Source organism: Panthera leo, chromosome B4, assembly GCF_018350215.1.
Source record: "Panthera leo isolate Ple1 chromosome B4, P.leo_Ple1_pat1.1, whole genome shotgun sequence".
Lineage (NCBI taxonomy): Eukaryota > Metazoa > Chordata > Mammalia > Carnivora > Felidae > Panthera > Panthera leo.
This window is the reverse complement of record NC_056685.1, coordinates 137,581,911-137,609,843: the sequence shown is the minus strand read 5'-3', so window position 1 is coordinate 137,609,843 and position 27,933 is coordinate 137,581,911. Positions and strand designations below refer to the sequence as shown.

Sequence of the window (27,933 nt, the reverse complement as noted above, 5' to 3'; positions counted from 1 at the left end):
TGAGACTGAGGCTGGCGGCGGCGGGGGGCGCGGAGTGGTCCCCGGACTCGGTGACAGGGTCGGGGACCCCGCTCACCGCGCCGACCCGGACCCGGCGTGGCCCCGCGGCCCGCGACGCCCCGGCCCCAGTGCGCCCGCGGGCCCGCGCCTGAGCGTCCGTGGTGTCGCCGCCGGGGGGCAGCATCGGCCCGCGCGCCCGGCTCCTCCCGCCGCTCCCCGCTCCCAGCCGGCCCAGCTCCCGCCTCCGGCTGCTGCGTAGGGCTGGGCCCCGGCCCTCGGGGTCCGGCGCTCAGTTTCCCGTCCCACCGAGAGGGGCGCAGGAGACACCTGGGAGAGACGCTGTTACTCCACTTCTCTTTGAGCCTCAGTTTCCCTGCCTGTGTTCAATCTCCAACGTCCTTTTCCTCTGGGGGCCCTCCCCACGTGCCCGGCCCGGGACAGCGGCACCTGCGCGGCCTCTGACCGACGGGGCGGGCCGACGAAGGGCCCGCGCCCCGGTCGTGGCGAAGGTTTAGGGAACCTGCGAGGATTACCGGGGGATGGGGCAGCGATCTGAGCAGGACTGCAGGGGCACGGGTAGGTCAGGTAGCTAGAGTTCCCGCCCGGGGCTTGGCTAGGTGGGACCCAGGGTGTCTGGAAGCAACCGCCGCCGCCCTCCTCCCAGCCCCGCGAGTCTCGGGTCCCAGCGGGTCGTCGGGAATGAAGCGCTTCCCAGCTCCGTCCGCGCGCCCAAGGGTGGCACGCTCGAGGGCGTCCCGGGGCTGTGAGCGCGCGCAACAAGGGCTTGGCCAGGACAGCGGTTAGGCGGCTGGTGACGTTCCGCCCCTCAGGACAGACAGGGCTTCGGCGCAGCAGGGTCTGCGGGGCTGGCCACCCACTCGGCCTCCCCCCCCCCACCGGCCTGTGCCAAACCGGACAGTTCTGAATGTGCGAGGCACCGGCGCGGGTTAGACCTCGCGCTCCGGGGCTCTGAACGTGAACACTGAGCCGGGCACTGCGGAGGGGACTGAGCAGACTTCGGGGACCTCGGGCAGTGCAAGATGGGACGCCGGGGCCCCCTCCACATCCTCCTCTCCCTCCCCATCACGGTGCTTAGCGCAATGGCTTCCGCAGGAGGTCATCCAAGCCATCCGCCTGCACCTGGCCGGGCCTGTCCGTCCCTTCCCGGTCCCCTCCGAGTTAGTCTCTCTGGCACCAGCGCTGACAGGCGGGGGTGACCCTGGGTGCCAGGGGAGGGCTGATCGAGGTCTGCCAGAGAAGCAGTGATGCTTGGGCTAAGGGTGTGGCCCAGGAGGCCCCCAAGTGTGTAATTGCTGGGGGGGAGGGGAAGCGTGCAAAAGAGGGTATGGGTTGGGTGGTCTCCCCCCCCGCCCCCCCCCCCCCCCACCAGAGACTGGAAGCGGAGCAGCCATCAAGACCTGTACGGGACGTTCCTCCGCGCCCCACCCCCACCCTTTCGGCCAGCCCCACCGCAGGTGTCTCTTCCCAGACGCACCCTCCCCTGCGGGCCGCCCCCCCCCCTCCGCGCACCCAATCCCCCTCCCCCTGCCCAGGCCCAGGAGGGCGATCGGAAGGGAGCCAGCCTGGGCCGGGGGGTGGTGGGGGGGTGGTGGATGTGTTTGTGTGTCACCGGGGAGGGAGGAGAAAAGGGAGGGGAGAGCCCGGGAGCGAGGGAGAGAGAGCGCGCGGCGAGCGAGGAGGGCGGGCGGGAGGCGGATCCTCCTACCTGGGGCGCGCTCGCTCGCTCGCAGCTCGCTTGCCGGGGCCGCGAGTCACCTGGGGAGGCGGACAAGTGCGGACACATTGGCCGCCGCGGCGCTCGGCGAGGCGCGCACGGCCCCAGGCGGCTGCGCCCAGTGGAGGCAGCTCCCGCCCGCCTGCCGTGCTCGGTCCCCGGCCCCCGCCGGCGCTCGCAGGCCCCAGCGATCGCGCAGCCCAGCACCGAGGTCGCGGTCCCCGGCCCAGGTCACTACCCAGGGGCACGCGGCGGCGGCGGCGGCGGCGGCGGCGGCGGCGCCCCGAGCTCACCATGGTGGCAGCGCGCGCCGAGTCCTCGCGCGTCGCCGGCCGCCCGAGCCGCAGCGCCGGCTGAGAGCGGTCCACCGAAGCCCCCTGCCCTTGCCAGCTCCCCGCCCGGCCCGCGCGTCCCCTCCGGTCGCCGCTGTCTATGGCGCAGCCCCCCTCCCTGGATCATGCACAGAAACTTTCGCAAGTGGATTTTCTACGTGTTTCTCTGCTTTGGCGTCCTCTACGTGAAGCTCGGGTGAGTAGCCCCGTGGGCAGGGGCCGCAGCCCCGGGCAGGGGCAGCCGGGAGGAACCGGTTCCAGAGGGTCCCCGCGGAGACGTGGGGCCTGAGGGGGCACAGCCGGCTCCCGGGGATCCAAGGCTGGCCCGTGTATCGGGCCCTCCCCTCCCCCGGCCCAGCAGGGACGCCCCCGAGCCCCGTGAGCGGCGGGTACTCCCGAAGCGCGCCGGCTCCGGGGCTGCTGGAAGGAAAGCAGGGCGCGCGGGCGGCGGCTAGGCTCGCGGGTAGCGGCGAGCGTGCCCGGCGCGTACTTTCACCTGTTTGGGCTCCAGGCCCTGGGGGTGGGACGCGCCTTCCCTCCCCCGGGCTGCGCTGGGCGCCGAGCCCGGGCCGAGCGCTCGCCGTCTGGAGGGCGCGCCGGGGCCGGGAGCCGGGCGCGTCGGGCGGCCGGAAAGGCCTGGGCGGGCGGGGGGCGAGCACCCCGGCCGCGAGCCTGCAGGCCGGGGCACCTGCCCGGGCCCTTCGACCCTATCCATCACCCGGACGTGTTGAAATTGCCTTGACAACTCGTCCGGCTGGCTCGGGATGGGCCGCGCGGCGGGCCGGCCGCCTCGGGCTCGGTCCGGGGCCCGCGCCCCCGCCCGCCCTGGGCCCTCGGCCCGGCCCCCTCTCGCCGCGCTCGCTGCTCTCGCTGCAGTAGCTGCCCCGAGTCGTATTTCCACATTCCTGAACCCAGCCGAGTCCTTACCTGTTGAGCTGCGATCTCCTTTAGACAGAATCTGTCTCGGCCTCGCTCGAAGTGGGGGGTGGAGGGGCGAGGTGGCCGTGAGGGGGTGCGGTGCGCCGCGCTCCGGGGCCCCTACTGTGCGCAGCCAGCCGCGGGGAGGCAGGCGGGTCCCGGCCGGAGCACGGGCGGCGGGCTGCCCGGCGGGAGGCGGAGACGCGGCTTCCCAGGCGGAGAGGTGAAGGCACCACCGGAGAATCGTCTCGTCTACCGCCCATCGCCCGTCCTTCTGCCGCCCCCTCCGCCGTTTTATAGATGGACAAACTGAGGCCGGTGGCTGCAGGGGCAGGGCTGGAAGGCCCCGACCTCGCCTCGGCTCTGCAGGCCTGGGCCGGCGTGCCTGCGGCCGCTGGTGGCTCTGTTTGTTGTGGGTCTGGGTGTCGGCTGTGTCCCTGGGTGTTTGTTTATGGGCGGTGAGGGTGCCGGCACCGAGTCCGCTAGGGGGTGGGGGTTGGGAGGGAGGCCCGGTTTGGGGATCCCCAGCAGCCCCCGCAGTTCCTCTCTCTGTGCTGCCCGGTTCTCAGCTCTAAGGCCTCGTCCGCTCCCGGCGATCCTAGATTAAGCTCCCGTTTTAAGGATCAGGAAACTGAGCAAGGGAGGCCTCGCTTGACCCCAAGGGTCAGTGGCAGAGCTCGGACTGGCTCTGGCCTCCACCACTGACCACTCCTCCTAGCACCCTGACACCAGTTCCTAAACGGGAGCCACCCCAAAGAACATCCACCCCCAGCTTGTGGGCTCTAGGACCCTCACTCCCCACCCCAGGCAGCGGAAGGAGGTCCCGATGCCACCGACTTGGGCTCCCAGGGCTGGCTGCAGGGCTCTGAGACCTCCGGGTCCAGCTACCGACTGACCGTGGCTTCCCTCTCCCCACTTTCCTGGGCCTCCCTTTGCCCTCTGTGAACGAGACTTCAGCTCTGGCCATCCTGAACACGATGGTGGCCGGTGTCTGAGTGGAGAGAGACCAGCCTGTGTGCCCAGGCACTGTGCCCGCCTCTCTGGGAGCGGGCAAGAGAGCCAGACTCTGCCTTCTGCACCACCCCCCTCCGGAGCCCTGGAGTGGGAAGCTTCTCCCTCTGCTGTGCCCCCTGAAACACACGCTCTCCCACTCCTGGGGGGAGAGGAGAAAATCTAGTGTCCCCACACCCCTGCAGAACCACATCCAGGAAAGCCAGGGAGCCGCCCTGGGATCTGCTAAGGGGAGGAGCTCTGCCTCTGCCAGTAGGGCAGCCCCTGCCCACCCGAACTGGAGCTGGGGGCTTGCTTTCTTTGCAAGCCACCTTGGCTGCACAAAGCCGGGAGGAGGCGGGAGCTGGGCCCAGATGTGACCTGAGGGGCTAATGACTTGGGAGCCCAGTGCATTAAGGGTGACGTTTTGGCTCCCCCCTCCCCCTCACTCATCGGTGGCCTTGGGTAAGCGCTCTAATCTCCCCGGGCCTGCCTCCCTCATCTGCAAAATGGGGTCACAGTAGCACCTCCTTCACCGTACCGTGAAGATTAGTCTTGGGTGCCTGTGCCCTGGGGGTAGGGGTGGGGCCCAATAAACACCTGTGCACACCAGTCAAGCTCTTCTTACTGTTAATGACCTCGGGATCAGAGCCGCTGCCCGCGCCCTGGGGACTCCAGAGAGTGTATTTCAGGGCCTCGGAATCCCAGGAGCTGGGCTATTAGGGCCCCAAAAGTTCTAACCAAATGTCAGAGATTGTCTGCACTGGGTGTGGGGGGTATCCTGTGATCACAGCCCCCCCCCCCCCCCCGCCCACTCCTGTGTGTGTGTGTTTTCCATGTATACTGGGAACCTCCCCCACTTGGGCACACGCATTGACGTGCATCCCCCGGGGGGCGGGGGGGGGGGGTTCAGGCCAGCAGAAATGGAGAACTCAGGCCTCACAATCCCTTTGGGGATCCGGGCCCCAAGAGGAGTTCTGTCTTGGATTTTCAGCAATTTCGAAACAAACAGCTTTGGGGAGTCACGGTTCCTCACTCTGGGACCGAGCCCGCTCCAAGCGGCAGCCCTTAGAGGAGGCCAGGCCGGGGCAGGGACAAGCCGTTGGAATCTGGGCACCGCTCTGCCCACTGAAAGTGGGGTCACAGGAAGTGCCAGGATCAGCCCAGCTCGGTTCCTGCCTCCTCCCCCTGGGGGAGGGGCCCAGTGGAAAGAGGTGAAGGAGGCAGCCCCCTCCTTCTGGATGCCTGCCGGGGGTGAATCTCCAGGCCAGGTCTAGAAGCCCCGGGTCCTTGGCCATATCACACAGACCTCTCTTTTCTTGTCCCCTCCCCTGCCTGGTGCTTTCGCCCCAGCTGATGGGGGTCTACGCTGCATCCAGAAGATCACTCATATGTAGCCAGGCTTGGCAGACAATAGGAGGTGGGACTCAAAACCTCAAAACAGGAGGTGAGTTTCTGGCCTTTAAAACAAAACTCAGTGGAAGAAGGAGGATTGTTTAGAAAGTGTATCCTTGCGGATCTGCTTCTCCCGATACCTATTCCAACCAACCCTTCCAAAGAAAGCAAAAGAAGTGAGATGGGGAAGCCAGAGCTGGGGGCCTCTGTGCACCAACCAGGGGTGCCTTCTTCGCTCTCGGCCCCTCCCAAGAGGCGCCGAGGCAGGACCCTACAGAAACACCAGTGCGCATGTGCACAGGTGAGCCCTGCCTGGCTGGGGCCTGGTGGGTTAGCCTGAGAGCGAGCGACTCACGACCAGCCTAACCAAACCCAGGGGCGCGCGCGGGCAGAGGCACAGCGCACACAGTGCATCTGTGAGCACACACCTGCGCCCTCAGACGCGCCCACGCTCCCGCGGGCACACACAGGCACATGCAGGGACATGTATGCGAACGCGAGAACAGATTGCCGAGCACAGCCCCCCAAGAGGAGCGCACGCCCTCGCGCGGTTATCCCGCTGGTGCCTCCCCCCCCCCCAGGTGCACCTTCCAGAACCGGCCAGAGCTGTGTGGTTCGCCGAAGTTGGGCGGGGGGGCGGGGGGGTACGGGCCTAGGCAGTTTGGGCAAGCCTTGGGGGCGGCTCCTGTCGCACGCTCCGGTCAGCCTCCCCTTTAAAAAACCCGCCCGCAGAGGAGGCGGATGTAGGGGCGGCCCGTCCAATGGCAGCTGCGCGCCTCGAGAGACTTGGAGACTTGAGCCAGAGCGAGCGACAGAGCCGGTTCCGACCGATCGACGGACGGAGGGCTAGACGGCCGCCGAGGCGCACCCGCTACCCACTTGCCGGTCCCCCGGTCCCGCGCTCCAGCCCCAGCGCCCGCCGCCGTCCCAGCCCCAGCTGCAACGCGATGCTCGGCCCTGGCGGCGGGGCACGGACGAATCCTGCGCCGGGGCCCGCGCGCCCGGGTGCCTAGCGCCTGGTGTCGCCGCCCCACCTCGGGGAGGGCCGCGGAGACCCCGGCCTCAGCTGGCCCAGGCGCGCTGCCCGCGGGGCCCGCCAAGCCCTTCCAGGAGCGCCGGCCCACCATGCTCCTGCTGTCTCCGCGCGGCGCGCTCCTCTCCGTGTATTGCCCGCAGATCTTTCTGATCCTGTCCAGCGGCAGCTACCTGTGAGTGCCGCGGGCCGCACGCGGGGTGGGCGGGGTGGGGAGGGCCCCGTCTTCGGCCTCCAGCGCTGGAGCCGGACGGGCAGGAAGCTCGGCAGCGGAGTCTCTGGGCGGGGCACCGGGTGCGCGACGCGCTCGGCAGCCCGGGGACTTTGGGTCGTCTCCTCGGCCTGAGCCGCCGAGGTGGAGGGCTTGGGGGGCGGCTGCAGCAGTGAGAAATGACGGCTGTGGGGTCAGAGAGAGCGGGGCCCGCGAGAGGCCCTAGCGCCGGGGTGGACCAGACTGCGCGCACGGAGCGCGAGGGCCGGAGCGCGCGCGGCGGCGCGGGGATTCCCTGCGCGTCCCACCCGAGTCCGGGACCAGCGGGACAGCCCCCTCTCCTTTATAAGTCCACGAGGCCCGCACGGCTACGCCGCACTCGAGAGAGCCGCACGCACGCACCCGCTCCCCCGCGTACCCACAGGCGCACACGTGCACGCTGCGCCCCGCCAGACAGCGCCCAAGCTGTCCTCGGTGGTGGTGACTGCGGCTTCTCGCGCCTTCCTGCCGCGCTGAGCGGCCAGACCCAGCGACGGGTGACTCCTCACCTGGGGCGAGGGGGACACGCAGCGCGCGTGCCGCTGGCCGAGGTGCGCCCTGGGGTCCAGGCCAAGGCAGCGCGCGGAGCGTGGGCGCGCGTGTGCGTCGGGACGGGCAGCGCCCTCCGGGCTCCGGGAAGCTCCAGGCAGGGCCCGGCCGGGCCCGGGAGCCGAGGGGGCGCGTCGGCGCAGCAGTGGCTTCGCCCGATTCCTAATGGGACGCATATGCTCTGGCCTCCGATTTAAAAAGAAGTTTGATTTATGGAACCGCCGTTTGGGGGAATTTAAGCTGGATGCTACTGATTAAACCTCAGAGCTAGCTCTCCCTCCCCTCCCCTGCTCCCCTCCTCCTCCCCCTCCTTTACACGCGGGCCACGTCCGGGGTCGCCTAACGCGGCCAGAGGGGGCAGGCGCTGTCTTCCCGCTCCCTGCGCCACCCCCGCCTCCTCGCGGCCGCAGTCCTAATAAATCGCCGCGCCCCCACCCCCTTTTAATAGAGGCGCAGCCAATTTCTGCTCCAGCTCCTAGGAAATTACTATCCTACCAGTTTTCCTTCTATAAATAGTCGCGCATCTTGAAACAAAAGTTCGCAACCGCAGCCAGATGCTGCGAGGCCCGCGGTTTCCCGGGCTGTGGGACATAATTACAAGGTCCAGGCGCAGAGAGCGCTCCAGGCCCGGCGGGCAGCCCCGGCTGCAGAAGCATCGCCTGGGGAGAGGAGTGGGGGGGGGGGGGGACAGGCCGCCCCAGGCAGGGCAAGGGGCCGGATGGGGACCGCCTGATCGGTGAGGAATCAGGCTAACAAAGTGGCGGGCCAGAGAGTCCTGCTTTGTGGCATCCCTCCTGGGGAAATGGATCAACCAAGGGGGGGCCTTGGAATCCCCGCCTCCCGTTCTCAGAGGTCAGAGGTCGGGAAGCCTCCCCCTCCCCTAAAAACCCCGCATCTCAATCTTTAAACTAGAGAAGCAGCAGCTATTATGCTTTAAGAAATCATTTTTGGAAGCAGCTGGCTGAGGTTTGGCATTATGGGGAGGTGGCCAGGGGTAGGAATCCCGGGGTGGGGTGGGGGGTGGCTGGAGTAGGAATCTGAGAGGAGGAGGTGGGCAGGGGGCTCAGGAGCTGTAGAGGATGAGACCAAGGCAGCAGTGAGGGGTACCACAGGTGGTGGCCCGTATGTATCCGTAGACCCCAAGTTTTCCTCCGGGGTTGGCTCCCCCAACCCAGGCCTGCAGTGACTGCTATCTGTCCCCACACAGGCTCATTCCCTGCGTGTTCACTGCCAGCTTTGTTGGGGAAAATTCTCCGAAGGCGACAGTTTTCCAGACGTTCCCGGGGCAGTGCTGGGGTCCAGAGTAGGTGATGGGAGACAGCAAAGCAGACTCTGCCCCCCCCCCCCCCCCCAGCCCGCCTGCCCTTCAGCCCCCTGGGTGGGGAGAAGGGAGGGAAGAAGTGCTGAGGCCAGGCTGTCCCTGAGCAGAGACCAAGTAAGGTGTCCCCAGGAGCAAGAGAAGGGGACCATGACATCTCTGGGATTTCCACCTTGCCTCCCTCCCTGCCCTGTTTGGGTGGGCACAGGGCTGTCTGGGTGTGGAGGATGCCGTGGGCGGGAGAGAGCCCCTGCGGTGCAAATGGCACCGGTGAGAAGGACCTCGTGGGTGGCTACGAGCCGGGGCCTGGGTGCAGGTGAGGTGGCCGTCGCGGATGTGCTTCAGAGAACGGCTCAGGGTCAGCGGGAAGCCCACCTCAGTACCGCAGGGATACTTGGCACGGTCAGCCCCGTGGGATCTGAGGATGCCAGGGGCAGGAGGGGCCCCGGGCGGAGGCTTCTTTCTGCTCCAGAGAACTTTCCAGAAGGCATCCCACTGCCGGGATCACAGACACTGGTGGACAATTGATCCTGCCCCTTTCATCTGGGCTGCTCTCCCAGCTCCCTGTCTCGGGCTGTGGTCCGTGCATAGCGAATCCCAGATGCATGCCTGGGCCCCTGCCACTGATTGGGTCGGACGGGTGTGCTGGCCTGGAAGGGCCCTGAGCCCTCCCGCCTGATGCTGAGCTTGGCTGGCGGTGGGAGGCAGCTCTGGCCGGCCTCACCCTTCTCTGTGCCACTGCTGTCGGAGCAGAAGCTTCCGGGGCCGGGGGTGGGGGTGGGGGGGTCAGTGAGGGCCCAAGGGAGGGCAGGTGGGGGGCCGCAGGCCAAGAAGAGGGCCTGCGGTGCCAGTCAGCTGGTGTGGGGGCCTTGTGCCAGGACCGGGCTGGCCTGCTGTCCTGGGCAGGTCCCTTCCGGTCTTGGCCTCCACTCCCAGATGTGGAGGCTGGCTGCAGTGATGCCCCCAGGTCTTCCGGTGCGAGCCTCTCATGGTGACCGCCCGCTCTGGGGAGCTGAGTGAGTCATGGGTGACGGGGCGGTTACTCACCGACCACCTGGCCGTGGGGGGGGCGGGGGGCGCTCACCACTGCCCTGCCGAGGCTGGACCTCTTCCCGGCTCTGCCGCTGTGGCTTTATTGGTGGTGCCAGCCGCAGCCCCAGAAACCCCGTGGGCAGGACCCTGGGGGACGGGCATTGCTGAATCAGGCCCCCTCCCCTGGCATCGGGGCCTGTGTGGCAGCAGATCGGGGGCCGCCCGGCTTAGCGTGGACGGGTGTCGCCTTGGGAGGGGCCTCTCCCCGCCTGCAGGCTGCGTCTGTCCAGGTTGGAGGAGAGCTCTGCTGTGTGGCCTCGAGCAGGTCCACGGGCTTCTCTGGGCCACAGTCTCCTCATCCGTCACGTGGCTGGGCCCTCAAGCCGCTGGGATCGGAAGGCATGGGCACGCGGTTGGGGGGGGGGCGGGTGGTTAGCGCCGGGAACCTCCAGGGCGCGGGCTGGAGAGATGGGAGTTTGTCCGATCACAAGCGCCCCAGGAGCCTTGCCGCGTGGGCACAGCTCGGCGACCGCTAATCGGAGGGGGGAGGGTAGCCTCTGGAGATGACCCCATTCGACCCTCTGTGTGTGTTGGGGGAGGAAGGGCCAGGAGGGGAAGGCGGGTCCCCGTGCCCTTCTTCCGGGTCTCGGCGTGGCCTGGCATCACGTGGAGGCCTGCAGGAGGGTGGCTCATTTTCTCACCGAGTTTCCCTGGAACCTTCCCTGATCCGGGGTCCCATCCCTGTTCCTCCTCCTACTGTCGGGGTGCCTTCCGTGGCCTCCCTGTGTCCCAGTCCCGGAGCCCAGGCGTCTTAGAGTGGCTGTGAGGATCCAGAAAGCCGATGCAGAGACGTGCTCAGCCGGGTGCTGGGTACACAGTAAGTGCTCAAGAGATGACACTGCTCAGCCACGAGGAGCAGGGAGGCTGGCCACCCATGAAGCGGCGGAAGGTGTGGTGGCTGCGTGCGGGGGAGAGTGCTGAGTTCTCTGGGGGGGGATCTAAGAGGGCTTCCTGGAGGAGGCGGCGCCTAGATAAGGGGAGGAGTTGCCGAGACAGTAAGCAGGAACACAAGAGAGACTCTGGAAGAAGGAAGAACGCATTCGCCCAGGGTTCCTCCTGAGAGAGCCTCACGGAACCTTGCCGAGACGGGCAGACGGGTTGTGGGGGCCCCGCGGGGAGGCCCCGTCGAGGTCACACAGGTCCCAGGGGAACAGCCCCCAACCCCCGCACTCCCGATCCCAGAATCGCTCTGCCACCGCCTCTGAGGAGAAATTCTCCGACAGAGAAAGGCGTCCCCCGATCCCTGGGTCTCATCCTCCGGGGAGAGATGCTCTTCGGGGAGCAGACCATCACGAAGGGAGGTCATTTTTGAGGCCCTCACTGCACATTATTTGCACATTTGGCTCTTCCAGGGCCACTGACCACAGCCTCGCAAATCACACTCCCTGCCCCTGCCTTTCCACCCCCGCCATGTCCCCCCGAGCCTCGCGCCAGCCTTGGTGGGGGGGCAGGGGGCCGGGGCTCTGCAGCCTGTGGGGAGCCCGGAACCCCTACTGGGGGCCTGGCCCAAGGCTCTGTCATCAGACTGGGCTGAGCAGAGTCTGAGGGTGGTGGCAGGGGAGGTCTTGATTGTGGAGACCCAGACCCTCTGTCGGCTCAGGCTTCGGGGGTGCCTGAACGGCGCCCCTCTCGGGGCCTGTCTCGCCCCGGGGCAGATGGAGGGGCTTCAGCAAGCTGCCTCGGAGCCTCCACTTTTCCTGGCCCTGGGTCCGGCTCAGATAGGGCTCGGCACCCCCGCCCCCTGCTCCCCCAGCAAGGGACAAGAGGCCGGGAGCCCTCTCTTGTCAGATGAAACCTCGGCCCGGGGCTCCCTCAGCCTGATGAAAGGGTCATTGTGTGGTGCGGGCCGCCCGCTGGCCAAGGACAAAACGGCCGTTTGTCCTCCTTCCCTGGCGCGGGGCTGGGGCCTCCCCTTGGGCTGGCTAGCAGGGTGGGGGTGGGCACAGGTGCGCTCCCTCCTCCCCTTCTCCATCTTCCCGGCCTCCGTCCCCGGAGCCGCTCAGCCTGCCTGGGGGCCCCTGCCAGTCCTGCCCTCAATGCGGGGTGTCCTCGCCCTCCGAGCGGGGGGCCCCAGGCCTGGGCCAGTCTGCGGTTGGCAGGGAAGCGGTGAGCTCCCCGGCGCTGGAAGCATACAAGCAGATGCTGGGACAGGGTTAGCCTGGAAGGGAGCCAGCACTCACGGGGCCTCTGTGCCAGGCGGCCGTGGGGTCGGCCCACACGGTGACCGAGGATGCGGAGGCCCCGGAGAGGTCACGCCGGAGCCGGTGGCTTCTGAGCATCGACGATGCCACGAAACGCTCCGTCTGAGGGTGTGGCATATGCAGTAAAGCCGTGCAGCCCGAGTGGCCGTCCTCCCGCTGACCCTGAGCGGGACGGGAGCAGCGCCACGTTCCCCGGCCGCAGCTCCCCGGGCATCGGCCCCTCCTGGTGGCCCCATCCCGAAAACACCTGTGGCAGAACCCCGCCCCCAAGGCCACCCCGGTTTCCGACCCTCCTCCAGAGAGGTTCCCTGGGCTGGAGCCTGTGCCCAGCGGGAGCTGCGAACAGGCAGGGCCCCTGAGGGAAGGAGCCTTGGGACAAGGTGGGTGGTATCTGCATCCCCCCACCCCCCCCCCCGCCTCCCCCCTTCCCGATGAAGCGGGTGTTGGTGCTGCTGCAGGGTGCAGGGGCCGCCACGCCGAGACTTAGGCGCCCAGAGGAAACGCTCCTCCAGAAGGATTGCCTGCCCGGCAGACTCCTGACGGGGGGCCCAGGGCTCTGCATCCTACTTCTGGAAGACTCAGGTCCTCGCGGAGGGGCCCTTCTGTCACCGGACTGATGGGTGCGCGCCAGCTGGGGTGGCCACCCACTTGGGAGGTGGTGAAGTGGGGGAGTCCGAGGGTCAGAGCGCCCAGTAACTCCCTAGGTTGCACTCAAGGGGGCTGAGCTTGGGTTCGAACCCAGGTCTGTCCGGCTCTCAGGGCCGTGCTGCCGATTCCTTCTCGCTCACTGTCCGTGACCTCGAGTGGGAAGAGAGACCAACTAATCCAGCTGGTTAGAATTATCTAATGGCCAGGCATCATGAGGTGCTGAGCGAGGGCCCTCTCTCTGTCTCTGCCCCCCCCCCTTTCTTCCCCTGTCCCTACCTCTACACGTTCAGATTCGGAGCCAGAGGGACAGCTTTCCGTGGGGGGGGGGGGGGGGGGCGGTGTGCGGGAACCAAGAACACCTCAGATTTCTGCCCCGGGCTGCTAACCCAAGGGGCTCTGAGGCCGGCTTGAGCGGAGAGAGAAGGTGGTCCCAGCTGGCCAGCTCATGGCCTCCGCTGGGTCAGCACGTGAATCGTTGCCACATGCCATGGACTTCGGGCAGCCTTGGGGACACCACCGCCCTGTTCTGCCTTGGCTTGTCCATGAGGGTGATGGGGCTGGACGCTTCAGGGCCCCTGCTCTCCCCGCCTCCCCTTGTCTCCAGCCCTTGCCTCCACCTTCAACTTGCCCTTCACAACAGCGGTTCCGGCAGCCCCCGGGCCTGGTGAACAAGGCTGGCCGTGTAAGCAGGTGTAATTGGGAGGCTCCCTTCCTTCCCCGTCATTTACCCAAAGCCCTGCGGTGCCCTACACGGCAGGGGCCGCTAACCCGCTATCCCAGCTGCAGTGAGGGTGGGTCAGGGGAGACCTGGGCCCTAAAGAACGGGCTGGGGAGAGTGGCATTCTTGGCCGAGGGATGGATGGCTGTGGGGCGGGCAGGGGGAACGGGGAGTGGGGTCACAGCGCTGGGGTGGGGGGCAGCCCCGGGTGCGGGGAGCCATGGGAGGGAAGGTTTTAAGCAGGGCAGGGATGAGCAGTTTCATCCTGAGCTCAGGAAGGACCACGGGCGTGGGTGGACCAAGCCAGGGAAGTTGGGAGGGGGCTGGTCCTGCCCCTGTCCCTCCCCCCCCCCCCCCCACCATCTGACGCAGGTGGGGCAGAGGAGAGGGACAAGATTCCCCAAGGCAGGGCCTAGGGGGTGAATTGGGGGCAGAGTGCGGTGAGGGGCCCTCTGCCCACAAACGGTTTCGGTTTCGGGTTGGCCCCCGCCCCACCCCCACCCCAGCACCCAGGGCCCCGCACAGCACTTGGTGCTAAGTCGGTGCCCAATAAACACCGTGAATGGTCAGATGGCTGCTCCCGTGTCTGCGTCCCGGCAAGACCCATTGACCCGGTCAGGATCCTCTTGCCCAGTGGATGGCAGAGGCCTCCGGGCCCCAGGTGTGCTGGCCCCCAGTGCTTGTGGGCAGGCACGGCGGGGGGGCTGGGGGGGGGATGGGCCTGTGGGGGGGGGACTTCCTGGCTCCCTGACTCACGTCTTCCCAGGGTGACTGCATCACTGGCGGGGAACACGGGGAATTTCCAGGTGCTGCCGACACGCCCCCCCCTTTGGAAGCAGCAGCTTCTATCACTTGCCATCCCCGTGTTCCCTGGGGGCCCGTCCTGCGTGCCCATCCACCCATGTGAGGCCCTCTGGTGGGCTGAGGTGCCAGCTGGCCGCACCTGGGGGCCAAGCCCCCCTCACAGCCCCGGCAGAGTCACCTGAGGGCACGGCCCAGGCTCGTGGGATAGGCTAGGGTGCCAGCGGCCGGCCTGCGGGGGGTACCCAGGGAGGATGTGTGTGGGGTGGCAGGGTGGGCTAGTGTCACGGGAGCACGGGACAGGGAGGTGGCAGCCTGGCTCTGGTGGCTCACCCTGTCCCCCGTAGCTCAGGGCACTCAGGCTTGGCCCGACACGCAGGGCGTGGGGGACCCCGAGGGCACGGGCCCTGGAGATGCCAGGTGGAGACTGCTGTTGGTCAGCATCTGGGAAGGGGTGCTGGGCCGAGGGCTGAGAGCTGCCCCAAGGCCCCAGCGTATCATCTGTGTCAGACAGAGGTGGAGGGTGTGGAAAGGAGGGGTGGGGCAGGACTCCAGGCCACTCACTTAAGTCAGGGCATGGGTGGGGGGCTGCTGGGCCCCGAGGAGGTGTACTGGGGGTGCGAGGCTGGTGAGGGGTGCAGTGGGCTGCTCCGGGGCAGGGGTGAGCACCCTGTCCCGTGAGGCATCCAAGCTGAGGCGGTTGGCTGGGGTGGCCCCGGTGGCCCAGAATTCTCAGAGGGAGCAGTGGGATGCTCAGAAAGGGAGGTGGGTGGTGAGTGAGCCACATCTGGGGTGTCCTGGCCCAGAGGGGTCCCCGGTTTTGGCGAGAGCAGATGGCAGGGCAGTGGAACTGGGGAAAGCCTGGGTGGGGCCGGGCTCGTTCTCTGCTCTGCGGTGCTGTGTGGCCCAGGCAGGCCCCTGCTGTCATCCAGTCCCAGAAGGGGGCCCCTCCGGGGCGCTGGCTGGAGGCACAGCCCAGGACCGGGAGCTCAGCCCTGCCCTGGCGTCTGCACAGAGGAGACTTCTCAGTGTCCTCTACCTGTGGGGACTCAGCCCCTGAACCCACTGCTCAGACCATGTCTGTAGCAGCCAGGAAGGCTGAGGTGCTGGCTGACCCATCAGGCACCCAGACTGCCAGCCTGGCCATGGGCCAGACTCCCTGCCAGCTCCCTCCCACCTGTTCCCCTTGCCTGGCTGTCCATCCACCTGTCCTGAGGCTTCAGGTTGACATCCCGATCACCCAGGCCTGCAGGGTGCCCCAGGGTCTGACAGATCTGGGGTATTAGGGCCTAGGCCAAGGCCAGGGCTAGGGGTCTCGTCCCTGCTTGGGCCTCAGCTCACGACGTGGCTTCCATTGCCGTGGGTCGGTGTCCCCATCTGCACCGTGGAAAATGAGGACACAGGTCAGGGTCAAGGCCTGGGAAGGTCCAGAGTATAGCAGAAAGAGCTGGAAGTGTGTCCATGGCCTAGACAGGTGTCCCTGAAGGTCAGCCCCCAGCAGCCCCCTCGGGAGGCTGGTGTAGATGTGAGCACGTGGGGAGGGAGGACAGAGGAGACACCGGGGCAGGCTTCTCGGAGGAAGAGGCACCAAGCTGGACCTGGCTGCTGGGAGGGTCTGGGTGCCTCTAGCCTTGCTGGTGAGTATGACCTGAGCCCAGGAGTGTCACGACGGGTCCCGCCTGCCCAACAGAGATCTGGAAGGGTCTGAGGCCGGAGGTCAATGACCTGGGGTTTTGGGGTCACGGTGAGTGAATGAGGTTCTGATTTCAGTGACTTAGCAGGTATGGGGGCTGGATGGACCCTCCAGACCCTATGCCCTTTCACCCGTAAGCTCCGCGAACCGGGCACAGGATAGACAGAACCCCCGGGCTGTGCTGGCCCACCTCTGGCAGCCTCGGCCCCGCCCGAGACCCCCGTCCACCTCCTGCTTTCTCCCAGGATGCCTGGTTTCTCTCCAGGGTGGGGTCCCAGAATGCCAGGCCAGGAATGCCAGCTATGCGGGGAGGGCGGGCGGGCAGCCGCCCGCCGGGGGCGCGAGGGAGCAGGCAGACGCTCCGCTCTCTTCCCCGGGAACACTGCGGGCAGTGAGCTGAGCCGGGCAGTGGGCTGGAAAGATTGCAGCAGGCAGGACCCACGGAGGGAGCCGGCCTGCACGCGCCCCACCTTCGAGCAGGGGCTGTTCTGCCCATCGGACAGATGGGCAGACTGAGGCCAGTGAGAGTCGGCGGCCGAGCAGACCTCCAACCCAGGACCCCAAGCCCAGAGAACCCTCTTTAGGATGCAGCCACAGGTACCTAGATTGTCGCCTCACTCCCTCACCACACGCGCAGATGGGAAACTGAGGCCTGGGCAGGGCAGGAAGGGGCAGAGGGATGGCTTTCTTTCCCAGCTGAGCCCCCTCCTGCCTCCGGCCCTCTCTCTGGGACACCCCCCCTGCCCACCACCCATGAAGCTCCCTTCGGGGCGCTCTCTCAGAGCCCCAGTGTCCTCATCTGTAAAGGGTGCAGTGGGGGTGAGGTGGGACAGTGTGGGGGACGCCACTCAGGAAGGGTGGTCATGTTGGCTTGTCCCTCCCCTGCAGGGCCCCCCCACCCCCTTCGAAGTTCTTCCCACCCAGGCCAGTAGGGGGAGAAGCCATTTGCCAAGACAGGGCTGTTAGGCCCTATTTTCAGATTGGAACACTGAGCCTCAGAGCAGTGAGGTCCGGGAAGGTCCCCAAGCCCCATGTCTCCCACTGAACTGAGCCTAGAGCCCCAGCAGGGGAAGACGAGCAGGCGAGCAGGTGTAAGGAACGCCAGGACAGGTGGGCTGAACACCACCGGGCCTTTGCACCAGCTGTGTCCAGCTCGGCCCCGGCCGTTCCAATCCGTCCCGCTCCTCCCCACAGGGGAAGGCTGCGGGGACCCTGCTGGTCCCAAGCTCTGGCACTGTGATGGTGGCTTGGAGGGGGGCGTGGTCTGCAGAGTGACCCCAGACCTGGCAGACATTCTTATCCCCGTTTGACGTGTGGGAGCACTGAGGCCACACCGGCCGCTGCCCCGCGGGACTGCTGGGCTCCGGGGCCGGAGAAGAGCCTCTTCCGGGAAGGGCTGGGCCGACCCCTGCCCACCTGAGGGAGACGCTGGTGGGGACCCACTTTAGGTGGGCGTGGGGGCCGGCTGCCATCTTCCCAGGTATTTGCCAAGTTACTTCCTGGACAAGTGGACCCAGGCCCGCCTCCCTGGCTGATCGCAGATAATTAGAACATTCTTCAAATATTTTGCCGGAGGATGCCCGAGAAGGAAGAGTTATAAAGCGCCCCGGGCCAGGAGCATGGGCTGCAGGAGCTGTGGGCAGCCAGGCCAGGGCCAGGGATGGGGCCCCAGAGGGAGACCGGGGATCCGGCCCAGGCCCGGCCAGCCTGTCCCCACCTCCCGGGGAGCTGGGGCGGGGTGGGGGCTCACGGTCAAGGCCGGCTCACGGCTGGGGAGGGTGCTAGGCCGTGTGCGGGGATCCCTGCGCTGGGGAGCTCACAGCCGGTGGGGGCGGACAAACCCTACCCCAGATAGCTTTCGGAAAAGCCTGAGGGGGTCAAGCACCCCCTGGCCCCCTGGGGGGGCAGGCGGGCGAAAAGGTCTGTGGAGGAAGGGCTCTGGAAGGAGAAGGAAGGTGCAGGGGCGGCGGGGTACGGAGTGATGTGGGTGGAGAGTGAGCGATAAGGGGGTGCCTGGGGCCACCCTCGTGGCTGACACCCGCAGCCGGGGCAGCTCAGCACCCAGAGGCCCCGCTCAGGCTCCGAGGCCGCCGTCCCGCTGTGTTGGGCAGGGAGGTGGGCGGCCCCGGAGGGCAGAGGGTGGGGAAACCCTTTCTTATCACGGCTGACCTTCCTAAGAGTGGTGCCTACCACCTGAGGACGCGGGGAGACCGGGAGGACCCAGGGAGGGGGAGACGTCTCCCCCTCCGGCTCCTGCGGCTTGTGGGGGGTGGTGAGTCTGGGATGTTGAGGTCCAGCTCCGTCATGAGGTCTGAGTTCTGGGAAGTACTTGGATGCTGCGTCTGTGTCATGGCGTGCTGTCCTGGTCCCAGCCTAGGGAACATTCCCAGGATTCTGTGGTCGGTTCGGGGCAGGGGCTCCTCCGACCCAGGAGCCTGGGGTGGGGGGTGGGCTGCAATGCGGCTGCTGCTCAGGCCAGAGAGAGGGTACAGAGGATGGTGGCCGGCCTGGCACGGGGTCCCCGCCGTGGTGGGGCCGGGTCCCCTCTACTGGGGCATCCCGAGCTTGGGCTGTGGTTTGTGGGGTCGGTTGCTGGGGAATTTGTAGGAGAAACGGGATACTGAGGTCGAGGTGCCTGGGTCCTGCGGCCTCCTCAGGACACTCGGCCACATCAGTGGCCATAGTTTTAGGGCCCTGTGCACGGATCAGACGGCTCGAGGCTTCCTTGGGATCTGAGAGGCCCGTCTGCCACACGGTCCTGGGCTCGCAATGACGCGATTTCTCTCTGGCTTTTTTTTGTTTGTTTGTTTTGTTTTTGAGAGAGAAAGAGAGAGGGTGCAAGCAGGGGAGGGGCAGAGAGAGAGAGAGAGATTGAGAATCCCAAGCAGGCTCCCCACTGTCAGTGTGGAGCCCGACCTGGGGCCCGAGCTCATGAACCGTGAGATATGACCTGAGCCAAAACCAAGAGTCAGGCGCTTGACCGACCAAGCCCCCCAAGTGCCCCTCTCTCTGGCTCTTGAACAAAAAAGGCAGAGCTTGTCCCACCACTGGCAACGCACAAGGGATCAAAGCCCTTTGGAGGATGGAAGTGGAAGGCTCTCCAGGTAGACAAGTGACCGCCCCCCAACTGTCTTGGGGGTCAGGGACAGGGATGATGAGGCATTGACCAGTCGGGGGGCGGGAAGGGTGGGTCCCAACCCCTGTTCCCTCCCACCCTCCCTGAGCTACTCAGCAGGTGGCTGGACAGCATGGCTCTGATCCCGGGCTCCCCACTGATGCCCCCATCTGACTCCTCTCTGGGCCTCAGGCTCCCTGGCGGTGAGGTGCCCCAGACGTTGTTACCCGAGGAAGCTGGGGGAGGGAGGCTGCCCCCAGGAGGCCCCCAGGCTGGGCTTTGGCAGGAGTGGGGCCAGACCAAGACGGGGTCTTAGCTAGAGTGGCCGAGGCCAGGAGCTCTGTCCTCTCCCAGCCTCGGACAGCACTGGGAGGCTGCCTGGCCGGACCTGGCCCCACTGGCGGGCCCAGCCCCTCTGGGCACAGGGCTGGCCAGCAGGGATGGCCGAGAGCACTGGGCCAGGTGCAGGCTGAGAGCGGGAGGGCACCGTCTGGCTGGGCGGGCAGTGGCCTCCACAAGCTGCTTCGGGAGGGGCTGGCACCCCTCAGGGGACACACAGGCAGGGCATAAGGGGTTGATATGTAATGCTCATGTTGTATTTCTTTTTTTTTTTAAAAAAATGTGTATTTATTTTGAGAAAGTGAGCGAGCACACACGTGCCTGTGTGTGCAAATGGGGAGGGGAGGAGAGAGAGGATCCCAAGCAGGCTCGGCACTGTCGGCACGGAGTCCCACGCGGGGCTCGATCTCCCAAACCGTGAGATGGCGACCTGAGCCGAAACCAAGAGTCAGATGCTTAACCGACTGAGCACCCCCGCCAGACGCCCCCGTATTGTATTTAAGTGTATTTTCTTTAATTTCTGTGAGAAAACTTGGAGTTTTCACTCTGAGTTTGTACTGCATTCTCACTATGAAGTTTGTATTGCAATATTTTGCTTTTTGGTTGAGATATAACGTGCATAACGTACAGACGTCTCGAGTGGACAGCTTGGTGCGTTTTTACATATGCGGGCGCTCATGTAATCCATTTGTCAGCTTGGGAGAGGGAACAGTCTGGAACCCAGAAGGCTTCCGTGGGCCCCTCCCGGTCCGTGCGTTCCCCACCCCCCCCGCCCCCCGCCCCAGCTAAGGGTAACTCCTGGCCTCTATGTTGAAGGTGCGTTTTGCGTGGTCTGGGCCATTTCTCCCGTCTGGCTCACGCGTAAGCTGTTTGCCCTTTGTCACTGCTAAAGCCTCCCGCCCTGTGCACGTGCCAAACTGCGTCCTTCTGCTGGTGACGGACGGACGGACACCGGGGTTGTGGTTCCCGGTTTGCGCTGGGGACACCTGTGCTCGTCCCGTGGTAACTGTGAGGGTTTGCTTCACTTGGGTGCGTAGGCCCCAGACTGAATCTGCTGCGTCCGAGGGAAGGGCCGATCCACGAATGGACCCAGTCGCGGCGGGTGTGGCGGTGGGTGTGGACACCCGCCAGCTCCAGAATTGCCAGTTTGAGCGCTGGGCCTCCCGATCAACACAGCTGGTCCCTGATCCCCACGAGGGACTGGGTCCCGGTGGCTCGGTGCATGGAGATCAGGAACGGGTCCCCAGGGAGGGTCGACAATGGCCAGCCTTGAGGACCACTCACCACAGGCCAGAATCGTGTCCTCCTCGGAGCCGCTCTGACACACCCCACTTCACAGGTGTGGAAACCGAGGCACGGAAAAGTTAAGAAGGTCTCACAGCTACGAGGAGTCAGAGCCAGGGTTCCAACCAAGCTGGCCCACACCGGTGCTCGTGTCCTAACCTCTGCCCCACCGGCTGCCAGCTGGGTGACCTGCCCAAGGCCATAGCCAGCGTCCCACCCCCTTGGCCAGTTCTGCACCACCTGCTACCTGGCAGTGGCCACCTCGCCCCTCGCCCTCTGGCGTCCCCTAGTCCCAGAGGCAGCCCCGGCCCCTTGGGACCTCTGGCAAGGTAGGAAGATCTCCTATTGTCCCTTGGCACCCTTGATGGAGCCCAGAGCCGGGAACCCGCAGGGAGGCGCGTCCCTGCAGGACTCGTCCTGGCTTCCTGCCTTCGTCCCGAGGCCCCTGAACAGCGCCAGGGGATGACTGAAACGCGAGTGGCCAGCCCGGCTTCTCTGTGCTCGGGGCCACTCAGAACGGCCCTGCCAGCCCTCCCGGGGCACCTGGGTGGGCGGCTGTGGGCTGAGAAGCCGCCCAGGGTGGGGATCTTGCTGCTTGGGGGTGAGAGGCAGGCCCATCCTGTGGGCGGGACCAGGGTGCTCACAGCCTGCCCTCACTCCCAAACTGCCGATTATTCCAGATTATTCCAGATTATTCCAGGATGCGGCCTGCGCCCACCCTCCTCCCTCTTCCCTTCCCCCTTCCTCCCTCTCTTCCCCCCTGCCCCTTCCCCCCTCCTTCCTCCTCCTCCCCACTGCCCCTCCTCCCCTTTCCCTCCACCCTCCCCTCCCTCCTCCCCCCTTTCTTCCCCTCTTCTCCCCTCTTCCCCCTTCCCATCCCCCCCTTCCCCTCTCCTCCAGGTCACCAGTTTTCAGTTATCACGTAATTTTGCCTCTTGCCGCTCTGGCGGTTTCCTGATGAGGGCCGGTGGCCCAGGGCTGCAGCCCCTGTCCCTCCAGGTGGCAGGAGCATGGCTGAGGGTCGGAGTGTGACAGGGCCAGGCCTTCCCAGGGAGGGCAGTGCTCAGACTCGCGGTGAACGTGTGGGCCGTAGCTGGTGGGGAAGGGACAGCGCGGCTGAGACGGCCGACACCAGCAACGGAAGCCGTCCGTAAACCTGGAGTGATTAATGAGTGACCTTGGAGGATTTCAAGCAAGGGAAGGACGTGAAGCTGTGTTTGGGGACCGGCACTTGTCGTGCACCTGCCGTGTGCGGGGCTCTGGACCCCAGCGCCGCCTTCCCCTGAGTTCTGGAAGCAGACACCGGGCTCTGAGCCTGGCTGTGCAGCCTCAGGCACGGCCCCCAGCCTCTCTGAGCTGTGGTCTGCACATCTGTGACACGGGGACGCCGGGAGGGCACTGAGACCCAGCAGAGGCCCGTGTTGCCCAAGATGGGCGTTCGGAGTAAGTGTATTTACTACTGTTAGTGGAGAAACGATTTCTGAATTAGCAACCGCATCTGATTGTTGATGCTCCTGGCACAAAATAGATTCCCTGATGCCTTTGCTCCGCCTTTGACCCATGCGCTGGCTGCTGGGGGGTGGCTGGGGGCTCTCGTGTCCCCTACTCACGTCCTGGGAAGCGTACAGGCGGGGATCAGCCAGGCAAGGCCCCTCTCGTCCCCTTCTACCCATCCCACCTGTCCAAGGGTGCAGAAGTCCTGCATATACGTAGGGTTTTTAAAGCTTGTGTTCAAAGTCCACATAACATAGGGGCAGCCTGGGTGGCTCAGTCAGCCGATCGTCCCCCTCCCTGCAGCCCCGGGCGACCACTGGTCTATTTTCTGTCCCTGGGGAATTACACCTGTCTTCAGGTCTTGGGGGCAAATACCAAGCAGTGGAATTGTTGGGTCCGAGGGGATTTTTGAGGCTCTTCCTGACGGCTGCCCACGTGGCTGCCGCCTCTTACGTTCCCGTCGGTGGCACACAGTTTCCCCACATCCTGCCAACACCTGTCATTTTCTGTTGTTGTGACTGAAGCCATCTCAGCGGCCGTGTGGTGGCACGTCACTGGCTTCGGTGTGCGTTTCTCTCGCGAGCGAGCGGGAGTTAGAACCTCCTCGTGTGCTGGTTGGCCGTTTATGGCTCTTTGGAGAAATAGCTATTCGAGTCCCTTGAGCATTTTGGACTTGGATTGCCTTTCTGTTATTAAGGTGGAGAAGCTCTTTTAGATGTAATCTTTGAGTATTCACTCATTTGTTCATCCATTTTGCCATTCTGCAAACACTCAGGGACAGCTACAGGGGGAGCCCCCTGCCCCCTCCCCCCGGCCCACCAAGCCCCAGATTTAGCTCTGACCTGGCCCTGCTTGTGGTCTGCTGGGAAGGCTGGCTGTGGAACCAGCCACTGTGAGCCCGTGGGGGGCGGGTGGGGGGTTGTTACTCGAGAGACAATGCCCACCACCTGCTTTCTCAGCGCCTGGGGGCCAAGGGGTGTGAGCTCAGGGGGCTTTTCCACTTGGGCACAAGGCTAGCAGAGTTTGCCAGAAAGAAAAAGGCAGAGAGACCGGCACAGGCAGGCGTGGCAGGGTGGTCGGAGGTCGGATCCCGGGGGGGCCTCTGATTCTACACCAAGGAGCCTAGGGAGCTATGGATGGTCTCTGAGCAGGGGAGTGACATGGCCAGACCTGGGTGCTGGGAGGGGGCTTTGGGGGCTCCTGGAGATGGGAGACCAGGGCTGCAACATCTGCGTCGGCCCCTGGGATCCCCCCTCCGTCCACTGGGGATCCTCCCCCTCCAATTCAGAACCCATTTGTCCAAGCTCCTACCCCCAGCAGGGTTCTTACCCCAGGCAGTGAGCTTTGCAGCCTGGAGTCTGCTGGAAGACTTTGGGATTGGGGAGCTGGCTTTTAGCGTCCGGGATCCAGAGCGGGCTCCTGCCCGAGGCCTGGAGGCTGGTTCCCATCCATCTCATTTCCCCGGGTCGGTTTTCTGAGCATCTACAATTACTTTGGGCTGAATTCCCCGGATTCCAGCCCGCTCCCAGCCCAACCCGCCCAGATGATCTTCCTCCATGCCAGCCTCGGGCATTTCTGCCCATTGTGCCCGTGGGAGACCCAGGGGGGTCTTGGCCAGATTAGTGAGTGGGGCGGGCGGGCCGTGGGGATTGAGTGTCGCCGGGGCACTCTGGCTACAGCACGTGCTGCGGACTCATGCCACACGGGGACTTTCCCAGCTGGCTGTGGGTGCCTGGCTGCCCTGGAAAAACACTGACTCGTTTCTCTCAAGAAAGGGGCCGGCAGCCAGTGGGGAGGAGGAGGGAACTCAGTGGCGCTGGGAGGCCAAGGCCAGGGACATCAGCTTTGGGGAGCCCCTGGTGGTCTCCCTCATTCCCACACTTTGCCCCTCGCTAAGCAGGCCTGGTCTGCCGTCTGGAAGCTGGATGCCACTTTGAAACTCAGCCGTTGCCCAAAGGTCTGCCAAGATCACCCCCACCTCCTTCCAGCTTGCCCGCCCTCCTCCTCCGGGCGCTCGAAACCAAATAATGAGTTTTCCAGCCTCTGCGGAAGAACAGTTCGGGGGCCGCTCCGAAAGCTATACAAACTACCACGTGACCCAGCAATTCCACTCCTAAGACTGTGCCCCAGAGAAGCGGGACAGGGGCTCAGACCAAAGCTTACACGCCCATGTTCCTGGCGGTGCTGTTCGCGGTTGCCGAGAGGTGGGGAGGAGCCCCGCGTCCGCTACCTGGTGCCTGGATCCGTGCAAGGTGGTCCCTGCTTACGATGGAGAAGGATTCAGCTATAAAAGGGCATTGGCACCTGCGGCAAGGGGGCTGAAGCCGGGAAACGGGATGCTAAGTGAAAGGAACCAGCCACAAAAGGTCACACAGCGTGTGATGCCATCGATATGAAAAGTCCAGAATATGCAAATCCACAGGCACCGAAGACAGATTGGTGGTTTCAGAGCCTGGGAGAATAGAATAGGAGTGACTGCCCAGGGGACTTGGGGTTTCTCTTTGGGGGCGGTGAAAACGTCTGGGAACACGGTAGGGAGGTGCCTGCATGGCTCACCGCTGCTGAACTGACTGCACACTTTAAAATGGGTAACGTTGGCGCCTGGGGGGCCTCAGTCAGTTGGGTGTCCGACTTCGGCTGGGGTCACGATCTCGCGGCCTGTGGGTTCGAGTCCCGCGTCGGGCTCTGTGCGGACGGCTCGGAGCCCGGAGCCTGCTTCGGATTCTGTGTCTCCCTCTCTCTCTGCCCACCCCCCCCACCACCACACCCTGTCTCTCCCTCCTTCAAAAATAAATAAACATTAAAACAATTTTTTTTAAATGGGCAACGTTATGTGGTGTGGGTGCCACCTCCTACAACAAACACGCGGATAAACGCCTCAAGTTAGGAGACAGTGAGCCCGGCAAGTGCCCTCCTGCCCCGGACCTCAGTTCCTGGCGGGTGCCAGGTTAATTCCACAGCAGCCTCAGGGGGCCACCGGGGGGGATACGATGTTGCAGTAAAGCAGCCCCACCCAGCCCAGCACACGATAGCGGCTCAATTCACATCAGCTCCTGGTCCCTCTCCTGAATCTACCCAGTGATCCAGAAGCGAGGGGACAGTCTTTCTCCCTGAGGCCGTCTGGTCTGAGCCCCTGTGGTGGTGGTGGGCTGGGAGGAGTGGATGCTTTATACTCCCATTTCATGGACGTGGATACTGAGGCTCAGAGAGGCGGCGTGCCTTCCCAGGGCTATAGATGGGCTGTAAATGGAGTCAGGAGCCTAGGGGTTTGGCTTCCAGCAGGGCCAGCCGGCTCAGCAGCCTGCCTGGGCCAGGAACCCCAGGGGGAGCCCGGGGCGTGCGAGTAGTGGGGAAGTCTGATGGTCAGCAGTTGGGGAGGCTGCGGACAGTTCGGAGCTGATGGCTGTCAAATCTCAAGCGTGAAGTTCTCGGACCCGAAGGGTCTGTGTGTCTGGTTCAGAGGCGTGGGGGAGCTGTGGTTCTTACGTTCTGGGTGACCGTTGGTTCCTGGATTTGTGACCCTGGTTCTTGTGGTCCTGAGGCTGAGAAGGCATGGGCGCGAGCGCCTTTTCAGGCTGGGATCACGCCTTGTGGTCAACGGGAAATGGCTCGTCCGGGGCAGGGATCTGTGTTTGGCTGCCCGGTGGGCAGAGCTTGGCCCATGGTGGGCGCCCGGAACCCACCGGCTGGTGGCAGAGACTGAGGGAGGCGGGGCGGCAGGCAGAGGGCTCGGGGCCCCGCGCAGCCACTCACCTGCCCGTGTCCTCTCCCGTCTCCGCAGAGCGCTGTCGTCCGTCGTGGCCCTGGGAGCCAACATCATCTGCAACAAGATTCCTGGCTTGGCCCCACGGCAGCGTGCCATCTGCCAGAGCCGGCCCGATGCCATCATCGTGATCGGGGAGGGGGCGCAGATGGGCATCAACGAGTGTCAGTACCAATTCCGCTTCGGACGCTGGAACTGCTCCGCCCTGGGCGAGAAGACTGTCTTCGGGCAAGAGCTCCGAGTAGGTAAGGGCGCCTCCGGGCTTGCGGGGACCCCCCCCCCCCACCGTCAGGGCTTCAGGGCCACCCAAGGCCAGGGGAGGCCGGCCGGTGTCTTTGCGACGGGAGCTCCCTCTGCGCCCTGCTCTGCGCCTGGCCTGGGGGGGCAGGGGCTCGGGACCCCAGGGTCCCCTGTGCGCGGGTGAGGGACCCCTCGCTGGGCTGTGGGGCCGGAGGGCGTCGTTCCCGCGAGGCTGTGAGCCGGCCGGCCGTGGCAGGCAGTGCAAGCGGTTAGAGCCGCATCCCGCTCGTGCGGACGCTGTGTGGACCTAGGCACACCCCCTGCCTCGGTTCTGTCCCATCTGGAATGGGACAGCAGGAGTTCCCGCGTGGCGTCTGGGGGCAGGGGCTGAGGCAAATGGTACCGTTTGTGCGGAAGGAATTTCGGGCAGAGGATGCTGTACAGGCACATGTGGGAGCACCGAGGGAGTCTGCCAGGCTGCGGGGGGGGGCTGGGCGGGCAGGGCGGGTGGAGTCGGGCCGGGGAAGGGGTCGCGCTTCCCAAGTCTGTGGGCAGTCCCACGGGTGCCATCTCACGTCCTCACAGCCCCGAGGGAGGCTCTGTGGTGACCATCTTCCAGGGAAGGAGACTGAGGCCCAGGGAAGGGCTTAAAGGGAGACGTGGGACCTCCAGAGCTCGACCTAGATCGGAAACCGGCTGTGTGACCCTGGGCCTGGCGCTCGGGACCTCAGAGCCCTTATTTGCGACACGAGCTCCGAGCGGGCGGGCCCTCCCCTGGGTCCCTAGCACCCCTCCGGGGCCTGCGTCCCGTGGGTTCGATACACAGCTGTCGAACAGGCGAGGGTGCGGAGGTGATGCAACCTGCCTTCCAGGAGGGGCAGATGGGGGAGCGATAACTTGGGGGGCACAGCGCCAGACATGCAGGGGGGCCCTGTTGTTTCAGACCCCAGCCTGCAGGCTCAGCACGTCCTTCCGATCCCAGTGGGCCGAGGAGCCACAGCTGCCGGGACCCGGGCCAGAGCCAAGCCGTGCAGGGCTTGGAGCGCCTGGCGTAGGGCTGGGGGTGGCGCAGGGGAAAGCCCCCGGGGCCCCTTTGTGGTGAGCAGCCTGTGGGTGGCACCTGGCACAGGCAGGAGGGTGGCACCACCCCCTCCCTGGGGCCCCACCACCCAAGTGCAGCTCCCGGCCCGTTGGGGAGGGAGGAGTGCCCGGCCCATCCCCGCAGTGGGGAGGGCGTCGGCCCGGGACCTGCTTTGTGCTAGGTGCCCGCTTGCCTATCTGGCCCCCCACCCCCCATAGGTGCCTCCTTGCCTATCTGGCCCCCCCATGCCCCCCCAGGTGCCTCCTTGCCTATCTGGCCCCCCATCCCCCCGCCAGGTGCCTGCTTGCCTATCTGGCCCCCTGTGCCCCCCCAGGTGCCCGCTTGCCTATCTGGCCCCCCACCCCCCAGAGGTGCCTGCTTGCCTATCTGGCCCCCTGTGCCCCCCCCAGGTGCCTCCTTGCCTATTTGGCCCCCACCCCCCAGAGGTGCCTGCTTGCCTATCTGGCCCCCTGTGCCCCCCCAGGTGCACTCTTGCCTATCTGGCCCTTGTGCCCCCCCCAGGTGCCCGCTTGCCCATCTGGCCCCCCATCCCCCCACCAGGTGCCCGCTTGCCTATCTGGCCCCCTCTGCCCCCCCCCAGGTGCCTCCTTGCCTATCTGGCCCCCCATCCCCCCGCCAGGTGCCCGCTTGCCTATCTGGCCCCCTCTGCCCCCCCCCAGGTGCCTCCTTGCCTATCTGGCCCCCCATCCCCCCGCCAGGTGCCCGCTTGCCTATCTGGCCCCCTCTGCCCCCCCCCAGGTGCCTCCTTGCCTATCTGGCCCCCCACCCCCCCATAGGTGCCTCCTTGCCTATCTGGCCCCCCCATGCCCCCCCAGGTGCACTCTTGCCTATCTGGCCCTTGTGCCCCCCCCAGGTGTCCGCTTGCCTATCTGGCCCCCCATCCCCCCGCCAGGTGCCCGCTTGCCTATCTGGCCCCCCATCCC

The 27,933-nt window shown here is 65.8% G+C and overlaps 1 protein-coding gene across 2 annotated transcripts in view; it reads left to right on the top strand.

Annotated features, from left to right (window-relative positions):
* The first annotated feature begins 2,029 nt into the window (after positions 1–2,029).
* WNT7B (Wnt family member 7B) overlaps positions 2,030–27,933 on the top strand; it is a 47,046-nt gene continuing 21,142 nt past the window's right edge. The window contains exons 1-2 of one of the 2 annotated variants that reach the window (XM_042944684.1): positions 2,030–2,263; positions 25,687–25,909. In XM_042944684.1, the coding sequence (XP_042800618.1) occupies positions 2,168–2,263; positions 25,687–25,909 (319 nt within the window). In that variant the 5' untranslated portion in view covers positions 2,030–2,167. Of the gene's footprint in view, positions 2,264–25,686; positions 25,914–27,933 lie in introns of both variants that reach the window. The other variant, XM_042944685.1, reaches the window with a different exon arrangement.